Raw genomic sequence first — 19,165 nt, forward strand, 5'->3', positions numbered from 1 at the left:
AAATACGGTACCAAGTGGTGCTTCTCTGAATAACTAGTTGCCAATCGGTCTACAGAAGTACCTGCCGATCGGCCCTGTACAGACACCTGATCGGTGGATTTTTGTTTTCACTCAAAGTGTATTGTTGTAAGCTGAAGAAATAGACAGAGCCAACTTATCCTCTTTACACCACCAAATAAACAATTTATAAAATTAGTTAAAAAACAATTTCGAAAATGGAAATTTGATCCTTTTGTAGTTACCTAGTAGCATTGGACACAAAAAATTGATCATAAACCAAAAAAAGATGATTAACATTGGTAAGCCAAAATCCAAAAGCCGAATTTGCACCTAACAAGAATATTGTTTCACTAAGGGGAGATTCTTGTTACCACGGAAACAAAATCAACAACAACCTAGAGCAAGAGTAGGCTATTCAGGTTGGAAACAAAACTCAAGTATTAGATCAATAACAGTTAGACCTATGGAAAAAGAAAATGGCAAAGCTCAAAAATTAAGTAAAGATGTTACAAATAACTGCATACACGTAGAGTTTTTTGCCACAATAATTTTTCCATATGTATTAGCTATGGGAAAAGAAATCTAACTACAAAGAACCATTAGATAGTTGCAATCTGATTTTCAAAATCTAATGTTGCTAGAAATTGGCAACAAAGCTTCAAATCTAGGAATTGATCTTGAACCAAGGAAAGAATAAAAAACTTCAAGGAGGAGGAGCCACACCTTGACTTCTTGAGTAGGAAACAACTACAAAAGTAGTAGGCATATAATTTGGCATTCATCTTTTTGTGTTCAGAAATCCACAAATTTTATTCACCATGTCCTCTGAAGAAGCCAAATATTGGGTAGCACAAACTAAAGGAAAACAAACAAAACAAATAAGCTGGAACACTCAGCACTGGGACACTCAATAACTATCAATCCGTCCTTTAAAAGGTGCTTAGCAAAACATAAGGATTAGCTGGCTATTCTCCACCAGAACCTGCAGTGAGAAGGCGTTACATTTCTTCTCACCATAAAACAATAGTGCAGCAGGATGACTCTAGTGGTCTACCTAACAATAACTTCAACTAAATACATTGAAAAACTACTTCACTTACCTATTGAACAACATATGACACTAACTTTAGCAGGAAACAGTAGACTAATGTAAGACAGACCACAATTGATTTTTTTAAATATTCAACAGCAACAGTGGAAGAGTGGACAACATAGCACACTATATTTGGAAGGCAACAGTGGAGTAATGTGAAATCAAGATGCAGTTTTGAATCAAAGCTATGCTTCCTATCTATTATATGTACAATAGACACAAGCTTTGTTTCAAAACTAGGCAATGATCGCTGGTGAAAATTTAAAAGAAATTGATAAGCAAAATTCAGCACCAAGGCTACTACTTCTGATACAGTACTTTACAAGCACTGATCTGGAAGTGGAGGAAATTTAGTATAATACAGAGGCATATCCTAGCCTGCAATTGTACATGCATGATCAAAATGCATAGGCAGACTAAAAGTCAGAGGAAAATGTGGCAAAATGCAATGGCATACATACTTCACTATTCAGACTTGCAACAAGTTAGTAAGTTAAGACAATGAGCAAGCTATGAAACATCTAAATTTACAAATTGGTAATGGAAGGAGATATGGACAGGGCAATGACTAAACCTGTCAGAGTAGCTTATTATTTGCTCGTTCACATGATCAGATTGATGTATGTATCAGAAGTTTTTTTTTTAACCAAGATAAAACCCACTCGCTTGATGAAGAAGAAGTGGTGGCCCTCCACCAGTAGCCACCACCACACCCTACCTCTCCATCGGACACCTTCCGCCTCCTCCGCCAGGCAACACTGCTACCTCGTCGAACTCCGCCAGCACACCCTCTCGCCGAACTCTGCCACAAAGCCCACCCCCTCCTCGGACTTCGCCACCACGCCATCTCTAGACTCGAGCATGCCGCAAATCATGGGTGGAGGACACCTTTGCAATTGCCATCACACCTATCGTTGCAACACATGAAGTCCTTCGCACTTTTCAGACCCCCCCCCCTCTTAACCCTACCTTCATGTGAGAAAGGCGCCATAGGGAGGAGGGCTTGCATGCATAATGCATGCCAGGCTTCCAACTGGGCGATACTAGCCAGTGGCGACCTGGAGGATTGCAATGGAGAAAAGGGGGATTAGGGAGGCTACGACGAGGTCGCGAATTTGGCTAGCTATAGCACAGTGGACATGGATTAGACTAAGAGGAGAATGTGACGATGAGTTTGGTGACATGGAAGCGGTAGAGAGCTCGTGGATTACGCTAACGACGACGAGGACCCCTGGTGGAGGAGGTGGCTGGCCTTTTCCATCGCTTCGACGCTCCACTCGTGTCCCCCGTGCTCCCCTCAATAGCCTTATTGTCAAGCCTCAATCACAGGAGAATGAAGCCTCATATGCCATCCCCTCATGCATGGAGGGGCACGGACAACACTGGAGCAGATCTACAACATATGATCTCATCGGAGTCGGGATGGTAGTAGAGTGAAGGAAGCTAGGCAAAGGTGGTGTGGATCTCGATGAGGATGCACAGACAATAGTGCGTAGAAGGGTGAGGGGATGGCAAAGATGAGAGGAGGCAATGGAGATGGTGACTGCTAGGGTTAGGAGCAAGGGCGCCTAGGGTTTAGGGAGAGGTAAGGGATCGAGATTAGGGTTAGGCGTGAGAGAGGATTATGTTAGAGCTAGGAGAGGCATGACGTTTTATTTAGTATTAGAATCACTATGTATGTTTTAAATAAGTAGAGATACAGAGTAATATCATATTACTACACTCTTTCAAATTTCAAATAGCTTGAAATTGTTTATAAGATATTAAGAAAAAAATAGAGAAAAAATAGAGTTGCAAACTTACCGATGCGGCGGCAAAAGTGGGAGCTAATTGGTCATACTTTCTAGCTCCGTTTCGTTTTCGTTTCCCGAGTACCCCAAGTCAGCATTTGCAGCTACGAACACCTGATGCTTCGAGTTAAAAAAAATACTAGTATCATCTTATCCAGACACCTATTTCAAAATAAAGATGTTACTAACCGCTAATTAGAGGACGCTAGCTATAAGAAAACAACCGTGGTTTATAGAATTGTCGGCAAATTTGGGAATTTAGACAACATACGTGACCGTATTTGCGAAAATAGACAACATGTCGACGTATTTGCAAATCTAGCACTCGTATTCGGTATCTCAAATACCGAAATTTGAATTTCGGAAACTGAAAATCCGAAAACACCGTATTCGGCAACTGAGGTGCCGAATACGGCCCACAGTGCCGTATTCGGCACCTCAGTTGCCGAATACGCCGGTCGACCGATTTGCCACCGATTTTGCTGCGTCGCATCAATCTCTTTTACGTCACATCAATCATTTTTCCCTTCCCTCCCGTGATGCTTTCGGCCGGTGCATGCATTTGTTGTTTTGGCGCCACACGCGGAGAGATCGCTGCTCTGCTGAATAAATTGAGGTCGCAGCAGCAGCAGAGCAGAAAAGGGAGAAGAGAAGGGAGCAGAGGAACGCGAGAAGCATCAGCAGAAGAGGAGCAACGTAAGCACTTAATTAGCTTTCGTACCGGTTAGTCCTTATATTACCTATTTAATACTTAGGTTAGTAATATTATTTAGAGTAATTAGCTTATTTGGTTAGTCCGTTTTGAAGTAGATTAGTTTTTCAAGAGTAGATTGTTTAATCCGTTCAATTACATTTTTTTAATTATATTAATTTGATAAATTAGAGTACTTTGATTATATAAATTAGATTATTTAATTACGTTATTAGAGTACTTAGAGTTTAATTAGAGTACTTAGTTTATTTAATTAGAGTACTTAGATTATACAAATTAGATTATTTAATTACGTTATTAGATTACTTAGATTAATTAATTAGAGTACTTAGTTTATTTAATTAGATTAAATGAATTAAATTATTTGATAAATTAGAGTACTTAGATTAATTAATTACGATGCTTAGTTTGATTATATGAATTTGATTAGTCTATATAATTATATTATTTAATTAGTTTGATATCATGAATTTCTTTCAACATTGTAATTAGATTGTGTCCTTAGTATAATTATATGAATGTCCTTATCCGGTAAAATTAGAAAAAATTACGTGTACCTTTGTTTAGCAGATACAATATTATAAAGCTTGTAATATATTCTAATTTGTTGTTCACCTATTTGTTGAACCATAAAGCCTTAAATCATTATCATGGCTCATGGTGGTCTTCCCGAGCTTCTTCAGCAGCGGTACGACGAGAACCATAGGGGAAGGATGATATTCACAGGACAACAGGTACCACGTTTATATGTGCTATTTCATTGGTACGAGAATTTTGAACTAACGCTGTACATGTATTGGATAACTCATGCAGTTGGGTCCGTTACGAGCCCGGAGTGTGCACAAGATTAAGGAGTTGGACCCTCGATTCCACGAGCCACTCGCACGGGCGGGACTACTACCTTTCGCTCTCATGATGGCCGGAGCTCCCATGGAGGTCGGTGGTAGGACACCTCTCCCGGCAATTGATGAGGCACTGCTCACAGGTCTCGTCGACCGCTGGCGTCCTGAGACACACACTTTCCACTTTCCTTTTGGTGAGATGGCAGTAACACTGCGGGACGTGGCCATGCTGACCGGGCTGCCAATAAGGGGTGCCCCGTTAATAGTTTCGCGACCCGCAAGGGAGCAGTGGAAGGGTTATGTTGCAGATAGGTAATTATTTGTTATGTAATGCATTTAAAATATTACAGTGCTATTAAAGCGTCATTGACCATCTGCATCTTATAGGTTTGGTGTGCAATACGACGGGAAGGATGCTGGCCTCTCCATGTCCTGGGTTCATGGGCTGACACAATTCGGTCCATGCCCACTGGATGCGGACGAGAATACACTTATGCAACACTATGAGGTGTACTTATACGTCCTGCTCGGAGGCATCATGTTCTGCAACACGGCAGGCGATTATGTCGTCCCACATATTGTATGGTTAGCAGCCCACCTCGCGTCACATCCTTATGAGCCTACATCTTACAGTTGGGGATCTGCAGTGTTGGCTGCAACCTACAGAGGATTGTGTGATGCAACCCAGCGAACAAAGAGGAAGGCAACCATTACAGGGTGCTTACATCTCTTACAGTTATGGAGTTGGGAGTACCTCCCGGTTTCCAGACCTTGGGTGCTCAAGTGCTACTACCCAGTTCACATCTCTGATGGCATTGCAGATGACATAAGGCCAACGATGGGGTATCGGTGGATTCATGCCAGGCTAAGATGGAGTCAGCAGCAAGACCATGGTAACTACTCCAGGGTGATAAGTGACCTGGACATCCTTAGCGCTGATCTAGTGGATTGGGATCCATGGCGTATGGCACGAGTAAAAGAAATTGCAGATGGTGGACTCCTGGCATCCTCTTGTAGCCGTGACGCAGACTTATGGTTGACCACATGCTTCTTGTTGTACATGAACTGCGTGGAAGTATATTCTTCAGAACGTGTACAGAGGCAGTTCGGGTACCGACAGGTGGTGCCTGTTCCAGCACCACGAGACGCCGGACGGGTGCACGAGTAAGTGTGTTATTGTATGTTGCCTTAGTACATTGGTTATCCATGTTAACAAATTATAACTGTTTATGTCACGTACAGGTGGAGCTCAAAGGGGGGCGGAGGCACGCAGGACTGGGCATCCAAGAATGCCGAGTACATACGGAGGTGGACAGAATCAGCTGCGGTGGATGTCATCATTACTGCTGGACAATACAACGAGGCCACGTACTGGGACTACCTTGCTTGGTACCGTCCGCGCACGCGTGCCACCTTACTCAGCGGACCTGTACAGCCGGGCCCCAGACCCTTCCCCGAGGATCGTGCCCGCCTACTTCATGTTGTGGTAAGTGATGCGTTACTTATATTGGTTTTCTTTGGAAAATATGTGTATTACTGACATGTCCCTCATCTTATACAGACTGAAGAGGCGTATGAGATGCATACGCAAGCGGATCAACCTTTTGGGGAACCAAGCAGGTCATCATCGCAGAGGGATCGTAACCCTCTCCGGGAGTACATGAGGACAAGAGGATCCCGCTTCCTAAACGCTATACGTGGTCTAGGTGGGTGTGCCCCGCAATGGAGGGGGTACGACCAACATGCCATGGACCCGTCTCGTGCCTCCCACAGCAGGCGGTCATCCAGTGCTCGTGAGGAACCCGTCCGGTCAGAATCACGACATACATCTTCAGCTTCGGCGCGTCATGTCTCATGTTCCGGTGCTGAGGCCGAGGAGTGCACGCAGCCTCCTGCGCCCGAGCAGGTTACGCTGGGTTCACTAGCACCTCCGGCTACGATGACACCTCCGGCTGCAGCATCTACTCATCAGGAGGACGTCGTTGACTACACGCAGCAGACCCCTTGCTGGAGCGACCCTAATGCTTTTGACTGGGGTGCTGCAATGCATGCGACCGCCACCTTCACTGATCTACTCGGCGGACAGTCCTCCCATGATCTCAATGAACCTGGAAGTTCACATTGGTACCAGCATGGCGAGCCTTCGGCACACTGGACTCCATCGGAGCACGTTCTAGGGCCGTCCACACTTCCGCACGAGGATCCTTCGGCATGGTACATGCAGAGCCGAGTAAGCGGGGTGGGATACACGTTCGGTGGGGTTCCCACAGGGCAGGCAGATGATGATGAAGATGACCAAGGGCACGCAAGGCAGGGGCCTGCGCAGGCTGCTGGGATGAGAGCCACACACCCGCCAGACGCTTACACGCCTGGAGATTGTGTGAGGCATCGTCGCCGTTGAGTAGCCAGGACAATTTGTCATGACACATGTATTATTGATTTTAATGTCGAGGTCATCCCTATTATGTCTTATTCACTGTATTGTTAATTTAAGAAATTCTCAGTACAGAGGAAACAATAGTAGTTGTAAAGCATAAGTAGCATGGAACCCGGTACAGAGGTTACACATAAAGAGCGAACAACAACAAACATTATCATGTACGATACGCCTAAAGAACATAATATCATGCCTTAAGGGAATAAAATATATAGGGTTACAATAGATGCTTAGGGCGAAGGAAAGTGGCGACGCAAATTAGCGTAAGAATTCCAGGTGCGATGGTCAAAGCTATAAGGGTAAGATGGTTGTCGTCTCCGAGGTGGTTCTGGGAAGTTGTAAAAATGAGTACGAGCAAATCCATCATCATTTTCAGGGTCATCGGTGTCCTCCGGAGATGGAAGCCTCGGAGGGCGGGGTCGTTGTGGCATGAAATCGTCGTCGTCGTTATCATCTTGAGGTTTCTCCGAGGTGGTACCACGTCCTATTTCCCTATCAGTTGTATGGCATCTCGATGTTGTGCGTGAACGTCCTCTTGCAGTGTTCCTAGAACTTTCTCCTGTATTTCTGTTCGAATGTCTAGGCATGGGGGGCATGAAATCGTCATCATCTTCGTCATCGTCATTATCTGGATGATTCGTAGAGGTCGCCTCTGTACCCCTTTGATTCGCTGACTGTCGTCTTCTTCTACGCGAACCAGGCATCACACCCCCGTCGAAGAGCATACACATCGTCAAGAAGTGTGAGATTTCTTTGTTGATCAACTGTTCGTCTTCCGGGAAAGCCTGACGCAGAAGAGGACCGTTCGAATCAATGGAAATAAGATAAGTAGGGTGACCAAATGTTTATATGACATACCTGAATATGGGATGCATACTGGTCTGGCGACATTACTATCGTTCTTTGCCTCCTAGAGAAACCTATCACAGAAGGATGGTCAGCCAGTTCGCGGACCCTCAGATACATTTGACGTCGGTGATACAAGAGGGCCCTAAGGTCCTCGGTGGTTACACATTGGAGTGGCGCGGTTAACCTAGAACATATGGGTCTTGCATGCAATTTCGCCACGGCTTGGATTATGTTGTTCTCCTTTAACGGATCATCGTTTCCTTCGCGCACAACCTGTAAGGAGGCATTAAGTGCTATAGCGATCGTTGCAGGTGTCCATGGAAAGCCTGTACTAGAGGATCCCGCCATAGATTTCTTGCTCACTGACTACCTACGCTCTGTCTCTGCATCAAAACACGGATCCATGAATATTTAAGAAACACGAAATAAATAAATAAAATTACATTTACAATACAATGGTCACTTCTTGTCTAAAGGGGTACAGTGCAAACCACATAATGCACAATAAGTAGTACAACTAACAGGTGAATAACATTTTACAATACAAAGTCTCTAAGATAGTTCAGTTTGACAGTGGGCTGATAGTTTACTGACGGGTCGGGCAAGTCCTCCTGTCATGTCCAGGTTGTTTGCAAAGTTTGCACCTGCGAAGGCCATCAACAGCATCTGCTTCATCCATGTCACCTTGCAGCCTCGTAGATCTAGGCCTTCCAGGATCTGTGCGTCGTGCTCGTGGATAAGGTACCCACTTAGGGCCCTCGATCGATTTGTAGTTGGTTCCGATGTTAAAGGACCGCATCTTTGGAAGCCATGTGCTCCTCAATGCATCGATCGTGAAGTACGGTGATACGTACTGTGATCCGTCATTGCCACCTATGTCCCTGCAAGCGGCTAAGACATGCGAGCACGGGATATGGTGCAGTTTTGGCTTATTGCATGTGCACTTCACCTCGTTAGGTCCAAGTTGACATTGCTGCACGGTGTCCCCGGCGCTATACCCTGAAGCATACCTACGGCGGCACATGACCTCAAAGTCATTGTTGGCCAAGTCGTAGATCCTCGACCGATGAAAGTGTGCCTTGCTCCTCCTTCTTGATATGATTTGCTCCACCTTAGGTGAAAACCGTGTGCTGCACTTCATAGCAGCATTACCACGGTCTCGAAAGTAGTCCGCCGTTCTGTAGAATGTGAGCTCAATAATGGCACACAACGGGAGGCCCCGTACTCCCTTCAGGACATTGTTGAACGCCTCCGCTATGTTCATTGTCATGATGGAGTACCTAACATGGGATACAATAATTTTAGAATGGCTATTTGCATAAGAATCGGTACAATATGATCATTACAATTCTATGCGCTAACCTGGCACCATGAGTGTCATGGATAAGGGCCCAACGCTCCGCCGGCTTCCCCGCTATCCACTGGCTAAATGTACCACGTGAACGACTAACGATAGTTTGGCCCCCAACCATTTGCGCCCGCAGTTGATCCTCCCCTGCTTGCTGGTCTGCCATCATCTTGCGAGTGGTCTCATTTAACTCTCTCCATATCTCGTTGAACTTCGCCTGCTGGTTCTGAAGACATAGCCCTTTGAATCTCTTTACAAGCGACTTGCTGCGGTACCTTGTGTACAGGTTCGCGCCCAAGTGTCGCATGCACCATCTTCTCTCCACATCAGGCCATGCAATAGAGCAGTTTGTGCTATCATGCAGCACGTCCAACGCATGCAGAAGACCCTTGTTGCGGTCTGAGATGACGCAAACTCGTTCCCTATTTCCCACAACACGTGTCCTTACCAAGGTGAGGAACCACAGCCAACTATCATTGTTTTCACTCTCAACCATTGCAAAGGCGAGAGGAATGATCTGATTATTTGCATCCGCCGCCATTGCTGTCATAAGGGTACCATGGAACTTACCGCTTAGAAATGTGGCATCCACGCATACAACCGGCCTACAATGCCTGAATGCTTCGATGCATTGTCCAAAGGACCAGAATAACCTAATGAGGTATCGGTCAGTGGTGCTATATGACCCATCATCTAGCCTGATCGGCTCATCCGCCATGGCCCACTGAGTCCCTGGATTCGTCATGGCAATCTTCTGCAGCAGTCTCAGAGCATTGTTGTATGACTCTTCGAAGCTTCCAAACAGCATCTTCAATGCCTTCTGCTTCGCTCGCCACGCGGTGTGGTAATTGATAAGCATGCCAGTCTTAGTGTGCACCTCCCCCATAATCGATTTTGGCGACAAACAAATTTCTGTGCCAATAAGCGTGATGAGGAGTTGGGCTACGAACCTCGCATCAACGGCGTGGCTCACATTCCTAATAGCCTCTTCGCTGCATGTATGTGGGGTGTGTCTACTAATCACAAAATAGTTCTCATATTTCGGCTGATGTGCTCGTACGAAGTAAGGGCAATTCGGGTGCTTCGTACACCTGACCTCATACTCCGTAGGGTTAGACCGGGCGCACTTGTGGTCCCTTCTTGTTATTACAGCATAGTTGCTAATAAAGTGGATGACCTCCCCTCTGTTACGAAACTGTTGCCCGACCTGAATATCGCTATTCTGGTATCCCCAGTTAGATAAGGTGTTATACTCAACGACGACACACTCCAGGAGCCCAGTACCACGAAAGTACTGGATCGCCGGGACCGGGTCATCATTGTCAGCAGCTTCTTCATCCCCGCTACCACCGTCTTCATTATCCATGCATCCTGCATCGACCTCACCAGGGTCCACTCTACCTCCCTCTCTACTGGAACTGCCCTCCCCGACATGCCCTCCATCCTCTTCATGCATCACCTCCTGGCTTGAGCCTTCCACAGTGGTCACTGCATCACCTTGCACCAGTCATGACACTATGTTTACGTACACCGCCATATCAAAGTTCTCCTCCAATGCCTTGCGTGAGTACAAAGCCCATGCGTTGTTCCTACTCATCTCGAACAACGTATGGACAATGACCGAGCTATTTGGAACAAGCCGCGGCCGTACACCCTCTAAGACAACAGTATGGGACTGCTGGTTCACACGCAAAAGGCGCATAATATGTGATTTCAGGCCATCTAGATCAATAGGTACCTCAACCGAACTCTCTATGTGCTGGCAGTTCTGAATTGTTACAAGTCTCCCGTGCAAAACTGTGGGACGTTCTCCATAATAAATATGAAAAATCATACCGTATCTCCTAAATAAATATACATGTAATAAATAATAAGTACAAAAATAATACTAATTAAATAGTGCAATATACAACTAATATGCATCTTTGTTGCTACTGGACACTATCTTCTACGGTTCTACCAAACCTTACAACTAATATGCATCTTTGTTGCTACTGGACACTATCTTCTACGGTTCTACCAAACCTAAGTGATTAAACTAATTAATCAAGTTAATTGATTAATTATATTACTTTAATAAAACTAATTACCTAGATTAAATCACGTAAATTCATGTTACTATATTAAGTAAAGAATCTAATCACACTTACTAATAAAACTTATATAACCCAACTAAATCATTAATTTAAATACTCTAATTTACCAAAATAATATAATTAATCAAATGTACTTGAATGAATTTAACAATATACTGACGAAATGACTAATATACTTCTGAACGAACTAAGAAAAATCTAATTATAATTACTAATTAACTACGTAATTATATTACTTTAATAAAACTAATTACCTAGATTAAATCCCGTAAATTCATGTTACTATATTAAGTAAAGAATCTAATCACACTTACTAATAAAAATTATATAACCCAACTAAATCATTAATTTAAATACTCTAATTTACCAAAATAATATAATTAATCAAATGTACTTGAATGAATTTAACAATATACTGACGAAATGATTAATATACTTCTGAACGAACTAAAAAAAATCTAATTATAATTACTAATTAACTACGTAATCTAAAAACTTACCTTAAGGAAATTGAGCGCGGCTGCTGCTCGCGTTGATCCTCTCCGGCTGCCCCCTCTGCTCGAGCTACTTCTCCTAGCGTTGCTCCGTTGCTGCTCTCTTCTCTCCACTGCTGCTCTCTTTTCTTCTCCCTTCTCTCCTTTGCTGCTCTCTTCTCTTCTCCCTTCTCTCCTTTGCTGCTCTCTTCTCTTCTCCCTTCTCTCTTCTGCGAGCCAGGGCTTTTATTAAGCGCAAAAGCAGCATCCCGCTGGCACGCACACACCGAAAGCATTGACAGGACGTGGAAGTGACATGATGTACTGAATTCGGCAACTGAGGTGCCGAATACGGCACTGTGGGCTGTATTCGGCACCTCAGTTGCCGAATACAGCAGAGTACAGGGTGTATTCGGCAACTGAGGTGCCGAATACAGCCCACAGTGCCGTATTCGGTACCTCAGTTGCCGAATACGGTGTTTTCGGATTTTCAGTTTCCGAAATTCAAATTTCGGTATTTGAGATACCGAATACGAGTGCTAGATTTGCAAATACGTCGACATGTTGTCTATTTTCGCAAATACGGTCGCGTATGTTGTCTAAATTTCCAAATTTGCCTAGAACTGTCAGCTCGTGCGATGGATAGAGATGCGGGAGAGACAAATACAAAAATAGACAACATACGCTAGCATATTTACGAAAATAGACAACATATCGGCGTATTTGTAAATCTAGCATCTGTATTCGGCACTTTAAAATCCGAAAACTCAATTTCGGTACCTCAAACTCCGAAAATACGTTGAGCCCACTAATTTCGGCAACTGAAGTACCGAATACGACACTGTTTACCGTATTCGACACCTCAAATACCAAAAACACGCTGTATTCGGCAACTGAGGTGCCGAAAGCCGTATTCGGCACCTCAGTTGCCGAATACGGCTTCTACCGTGCAGGGAGAAGCTAGCAAGCTACAGTAGAACGCAGAAATGTGTTAAAAATTCATGTTTTTTATTTAACTCACGATTTTATTTGGGAGTATAAAAATAGTCTAAAAATTCTAAACATTTTCACGAATAAAATAGAGGTCACTAGCAATCCGTTTTAATTGGTTTGATCCAAAAAGCATGAGCCAATATTTAATTAAAATTCTCTAAATAAGCTAACTTTTATAAATTCTAGCAATTTTTAATACCTCAAATAAATTCTCAAAAATCTAGAAAAAAATCACTAATATTCTTCTAATGTGATGTACTAATTTATAAAAATGTTTCGAACCCTATGTTATTTGGTGAAAAAATAAGTTCCTTTATAATGATACATTTATATGCATTCTTATCATTTCATGTCATATTCTCTTTTAATTCATTTCATGTGACATTCTCTTTTTAATTCATTTCATTTCATGTACTAATATTTTATTATTTCAAGCTCACCCAGCACATTTGACGATGAGATATGCTAATATCCTCTCTGTTTGACATCCTCATTTATATGCATTCTTATCATTTCATGTGATATTCTCTTTTTAATTCAATTTAAATAAAAATAAATGCATACATTCTCTTTTAATTCATTTCATGTGATATTCTCTTTTATCATTTCAAGCTCACCCAGCACATTTGACGATGAGATGTGCTAATATTCTTCTCATGTAATGCAGTCAACATGAACATATTAAGATTGATTTTCATGCACCTTTGTTGTCTGCACTAAGGAAGCAAAAAAATTCCCAACCAAACATTGTCACTCCTCGGTAGATCGAAACACCTTCGCAAGTGCGCAACATCCTCTTGCCTTGTCATGCTTTTCATCTTCTCAGCCGTATATCTTCACATCACTCCAGCCATGACAACAAGGGCGGTCATCCTCCACAAAAGAGAATATCGCATGAAATGAATTAAAAGAGAATGTATGCGTTTATTTTTATTCAAATTGAATTAAAAGAGAATATGACATGAAATGATAAGAATGCATATAAATGGATCATTATAAAGGAACTTATTTTTTCACTAAATAACATAGGGTTTGAAACATTTTTATAAATTAGTACATCACATTAGAAGAATATTAGTGATTTTTTCTAGATTTTTGAGAATTTATTTGAGGTATTAAAAATTGCTAGAATTTATAAAAGTTAGCTTATTTAGAGAATTTTAATTAAATATTGGCTCATGATTTTTGGATCAAACCAATTAAAACGGATTGCTAGTGACCTCTATTTTGTTCGTGAAAATGTTTAGAATTTTTAGACTATTTTTATACTCCCAAATAAAATCGTGAGTTAAATAAAAAACATGAATTTTTAACACATTTTTGCGTTCTGCTGTAGCTTGCTAGCTTCTCGCTGCAAGGTAGAAGCCGTATTCGGCAACCGAGGTGCCGAATACGGCTTTCGGCGTCTCAGTTGCCAAATACAGCGTGTTTTCGGTATTTAAGGTGTAAAATACGGTGAACAGTATCGTATTCGGTATTTTAGTTGTCGAAATCAGTGGGCCCGACGTATTTTCGGAGTTTGAGTACCGAAATCGAGTTTTCGGATTTTAAAGTGCCGAATACAGATGCTAGATTTACAAATACGTCGATATGTTGTTTATTTTTGCAAATACGCTAACGTATGTTGTTTATTTTTGTATTTTTGCCGATGCGGGAGGACGGAGTTTGCGATGTGACGTTCCTGCAAGCCTGGCAAAGGCTAGTGACAGTTTTAACCGTACTTAGTAATGCCAAAATCAGCCTTTTTTTTTTTTGAGGTAAATGCCAAAATCAGGCTTGCAGGGAGCACGAGATCTCGTTACACAGGAATCATGTCCGTTAATGCCGGTTGGTTGGTGCTAAAAATATAGGGAGTTGTTAATTTTTAATTGAGTGAAAATAAAATATATTTTACTTGATAATAGTAATAATTAGATGAAGATTTAACGACTGAAAAAAACTGATTCATAAATAAATAATATTTTTTAATAATAGAAATATATATAATTTCGTGGTGTATGCCAAACAAAAACTCCTGACTAAGTATAAATTAAAAGGATAGACGTACGATTGGATGATCGAATGGATAACATATCAAGTAAAATAAAGTTATAATTTCGATCGATTGAAACATAGTAAATCTGAAAAATATAACGTTTTACCAAGTGTCTGATAAGAAATTCTAGCATTCGAAAGTTCTGTTTGCTGAAAAATTTTCCTCACGTTTGCAGCATTGGTGCTACTGGTATTCATTGGCCAGCCCCCGTTTATCTCATTCTAGTTCTAGCAGGACAAAAAGACGAAGCCTACAAAAGAAAAGAAAGGCTATTAACACGTCATTAATAGAGGCTAATCCGCCGCATGATGCGGGGCCCACCCCGCCGCGCCACCTATTCCGGCTCCTTCCCCCCCTGCCCTGGTTTGGTTCTCTTCCAGCCGCCGCAAGAGCGCAGCAAAGCTGGCCTCCTTCTGACAGCTCAGCTAGCCACCATCCTCTCAAGCTAGCTACCACCCCATATATCTCTCCTCCCATCCCCCAAGCCCTAAACCCAGCGCAGCAACTAATCTCTCTCTCTCTCTCGTGTGCGCAGGCTTGAAAGCGTTTTCAAAGTGTGTCTGAGAGATGGCAGAGGAGCCGCAGCCAGAGGCCGCGGCGGCGGCTGAGGTGGTCGTGACTGAGGCTGCGGCGGCGGAGGCGGAGAAGAAGGCGGAGGTGCCTGCGGCGGCGGAGGCCGAGGCGAAGAAGAGGGCTGATGAGGTGGCGGTGGCCGCCGACTGCGCGGGGGGCATTGAGGGGACCGGATCGTTCAAGGAAGAGAGCAACCTCGTGGCCGACCTGCCCGACCCGGAGAAGAAGGCGCTCGACGAGTTCAAGCAGCTGATAGCCGCCGCCCTCGCCGCCGCTGAGTTCAACCTGCCTCCACCTCCGCCGACGCCAAAGGCCAAGGAGGAGCCCAAGGCCGAGGAGACCAAGACACAGGAACCTGCCAAGGAGGAGGCCAAGATCGAGGAGCCGGCCAAGGAGGAGGCCAAGGCCGAGGAGCCAACCACGTCCGAGGCGCCGGCGGAGGAGGCAGCTGAGGAACCAAAGACCGAGGCGGCCGCGGAAGCCCCTGCCGAGGAGGCCAAGGCGGAGGCGCTGACCAAGGAGACAAAGGCTGAGGTGGCAGCCGAGGAGGCCAAACTGGCCGAGCCGGAGCCCGAGGAGAAGACCATCGTTGTCACCGAGGAGGAGGGCGCCACCAAGACGGTGGAGGCGATCGAGGAAACCGTCATGCCCGCCGCCGCCACCTCGGAGGAGACGGCGGCTCCGGAAGCAGAGGCGCCGGCGGCCGCGCCTGAACCCGTGCTGATCTGGGGGGTGCCTCTGGTGGGCGACGACGAGCGCACGGACACAGTGCTGCTCAAGTTCCTGCGCGCCCGGGAGTTCAAGGTGAAGGAGGCTATGGCGATGCTCAAATCCGCGGTGCTCTGGCGCAAGCGCTTCGGCATCGACGCACTGCTCGACGCCGACCTCGGCCTGCCGGAGCTGGAGAATGTGGTGTTCTACCGCGGCGCCGACCGTGAGGACCACCCCGTGTGCTACAATGTCTACGGCGAGTTCCAGGACAAGGAGCTCTACGAGAAGGCCTTCGGCGACGAGGAGAAGCGGGATCGCTTCCTCAAGTGGCGCATCCAGCTGCTGGAGCGCGGCATCCTGTCGAAGCTGGACTTCGCATCCCGCGGCATCTGCTCCATGGTGCAGGTCACTGACCTCAAGAACTCGCCGCCCATGCTTGGCAAGCACCGCGTCGTCACCCGCCAGGCCGTCGCACTGCTGCAGGACAACTACCCCGAATTCATTGCCAAGAAGGTAACGGCTCTCGGCGTCAATTGATTTGTTGATTTGGAATTTTGCAGCTGCAACCATTACAATTCAAATTCAATATTGCTGTGGTGTATTTCGAAAATTTAGTTCGCTAACGTTGGGAGTGAATGATTGGGCCGAAGCTTATTCATTGGGTACTGTGATAAAGGCCGGACCTTTATGGTGTCATGGACTTTTTTACTCTGATCCGAGTGGTTTGAGTTGACTGCTGTCTTTTGGTGTGTGCTTTGGTAATCATAGTGCAAGTTGGGATCTTTTCCTTTGGTTAATTTTAGGTATCATGATCAGGCTCGAGCAACTAGTGAGTTGTGACATTGTTTACTGTTAACAATTTGAAGAGTGAACAATTCAATGTTGATTACAGTTTCAGAACTTATTTCAAATGAACCATAAAATTTGGTTGAGTCGCTTGCGCAGGTGTTCATCAATGTGCCGTGGTGGTATCTCGCTGCCAACAAGATGATGAGCCCGTTCCTCACACAGCGCACCAAGAGCAAGTTTGTTTTTGCTAGCCCGGCCAAGTCAGCAGAAACCCTCTTCAGGTTTGGCTCCCAAAACTCTTGACAGTTGCTTACTTGCTCATTGGATCATCCAGGTTTTATCTCCTAAAGTATTGTTTATCTAATCTAACAAAAATCAGATACATCGCACCTGAGCAAATCCCTGTCCAATTCGGCGGCCTCTTCAAGGAGGATGATCCTGAGTTCACCACCTCTGACGCTGTCGCCGAGCTCACAATCAAAGCCTCATCCAAAGAAACCATCGAGATTCCTGCCACCGAGGTTGTCCCTTGTGTACATTCCTAAATTACTTCCCGTGAACCTTGCAGCACTTATATTGTTGATACTAACTGTTGCTCACAAATGTGCTATCTTTGTAGAACTCCACAATTGTATGGGAACTCCGGGTGCTCGGTAGGGAGGTGAGCTATGGGGCAGAGTTCACCCCCGACGCTGAGGGCGGATACACTGTCATCGTGCAGAAAACAAGGAAGGTGCCCGCAAACGAGGAGCCGATCATGAAGGGAAGCTTCAAGGTTGGCGAGCCTGGCAAGCTTGTGCTAACTATCAACAACCCTGCGTCCAAGAAGAAGAAGCTCCTTTACAGATCGAAGGTCAAGAACACCGGCGAATGAGTGCAACAGTTGCAACCGCCTCGTTCCTACAGTTACATGATCAATAGTTCATCTCAGCATGATAGAAGAGAGAAACCTTTTGGTTTGGTTCTTTAATTTATGGGAGATTCTATGATTTACCACCGAATAACTTGTCATGTTCCATATATGTAATCATTGTGTCAGTGCACAATGATATCATACTAGGGATTAAGCGATTATTCGGTGGTATATCATGAATTTATCCTTAATTTATTGGTTTTGCTGTTTTTGGTTCACATTCTATATTTGTTTAATTAAACCAAAGTGAGCTTGTCATCTCAGCATGACGTTGTGATGAATGGTTTGTTGAGGGCAGGGGAGAAAATTGTGGGAAGAAGTGGGGAATGTCTGCTCTCCTGTAGATCTGTCTGTACATTGCATCTCTGGATTCTCATTGATATGTAATATGCTCAATTGAGTACTTGTCATCATTACAATCCATGTTACTCTGCATATTCTTCTATGTCCTTGTCTCTGTTTATGGAATGTTTTGTGCTATCCATGGATGTCAGGATCTCTCGACTCCCACCATTTCTCTGCCCATTTCCAGCAAGAAGGGATGTCTTCAGAACCAATTGCTGAGACAATGGCCGAGTGACGCAGACTGACAGCAACTATTTTGGTTGTGCTGTGGATTTTTCTAAGTTCATATTTATTTCAGTTTAAGATTATAATAAATAACTTGTGAGTTATTTAGTAACCTGGATTATTGGAGTCTGAATTGTTTTTTTATATGGCCAAAGTTTGCAGTGTCCTTAACTATTTTGAGTAACTTATTTATCCTTCTGTGGCACGTTTAACATTCAATTGACCTTGCAAAATATTTATAAAATACAAAATTAAATAAATAAGTGTTAAAAGATAAATCATTCATACATCTTTGAATTTTTGTCCATACAAATATGCTCTCACAAATAAATTACTCTCTCCTAACAAATAAAACATTAGCAATATTATCACAGAAGGCATTCATACCTCTATCTTGATTTCCCAATTGACTCACACTCCCTTAAAATAAAGGCATCGACATGTAATTTTCATCTCGATCATACTGGTCAAACTCTTCATCACCTAAAGTACTATCTCGAATAAAGTTATAAAGAGTCATGCATACATGTATTATTTTAGTTTGCTTACGCATAGGATAGTTTGGTAAGTCCAACAAAATTCTCCGCTTCATCTTCAAAACATCAAATGAGCGCTCAATCACATTACGAAGAGATGAATGCAAGTTGTTGAATACCTCCTTCTTACAGCTAGGGCGCATGCCATTTTGAAACTCCGGTAAATGGTACTTGGTCCCTTTGTATAGAGCTAGAAAATATAGTCAGTTTGGATAGCCCGAGTCAACAAGGTAAAATTTTCTTACAAACATCAAAATACATTGGGACATATCTTCATTATTGAATCTAGTGAGATGATAAATAGGCAAAATATTATTATACCATGTGGAGGATGTAGGAATTGAGCAACATATTTACGTAAAGTATCATTGAATACCCTTATGTCATGTACCGAACCCGGCTATC

General features: G+C 43.8%; 2 protein-coding genes across 2 annotated transcripts; both read left to right on the forward strand.

Moving 5' to 3' along the window:
• The first annotated feature begins 5,674 nt into the window (after positions 1-5,674).
• LOC133910181 (uncharacterized) lies at positions 5,675-7,115 on the forward strand. Its single transcript, XM_062352693.1, has 2 exons — positions 5,675-5,923; positions 5,999-7,115. The coding sequence occupies exon 2, from the start codon at positions 6,017-6,019 to the stop codon at positions 6,836-6,838; it is 822 nt and encodes a 273-aa protein (XP_062208677.1). The 5' UTR covers positions 5,675-5,923; positions 5,999-6,016; the 3' UTR covers positions 6,839-7,115.
• A 7,931-nt stretch (positions 7,116-15,046) lies between these two features.
• LOC133909277 (patellin-3-like) lies at positions 15,047-18,083 on the forward strand. The gene is made up of 4 exons (XM_062351640.1): positions 15,047-16,465; positions 16,898-17,022; positions 17,121-17,262; positions 17,361-18,083. The coding sequence occupies exons 1-4, from the start codon at positions 15,236-15,238 to the stop codon at positions 17,613-17,615; spliced, it is 1,752 nt and encodes a 583-aa protein (XP_062207624.1). The 5' UTR covers positions 15,047-15,235; the 3' UTR covers positions 17,616-18,083.
• The last annotated feature ends 1,082 nt before the right edge of the window (positions 18,084-19,165 follow it).

The sequence above is a fragment of the Phragmites australis genome, chromosome 2 (genome assembly GCF_958298935.1).
Source record: "Phragmites australis chromosome 2, lpPhrAust1.1, whole genome shotgun sequence".
Taxonomy (NCBI): Eukaryota; Viridiplantae; Streptophyta; class Magnoliopsida; order Poales; family Poaceae; genus Phragmites; species Phragmites australis.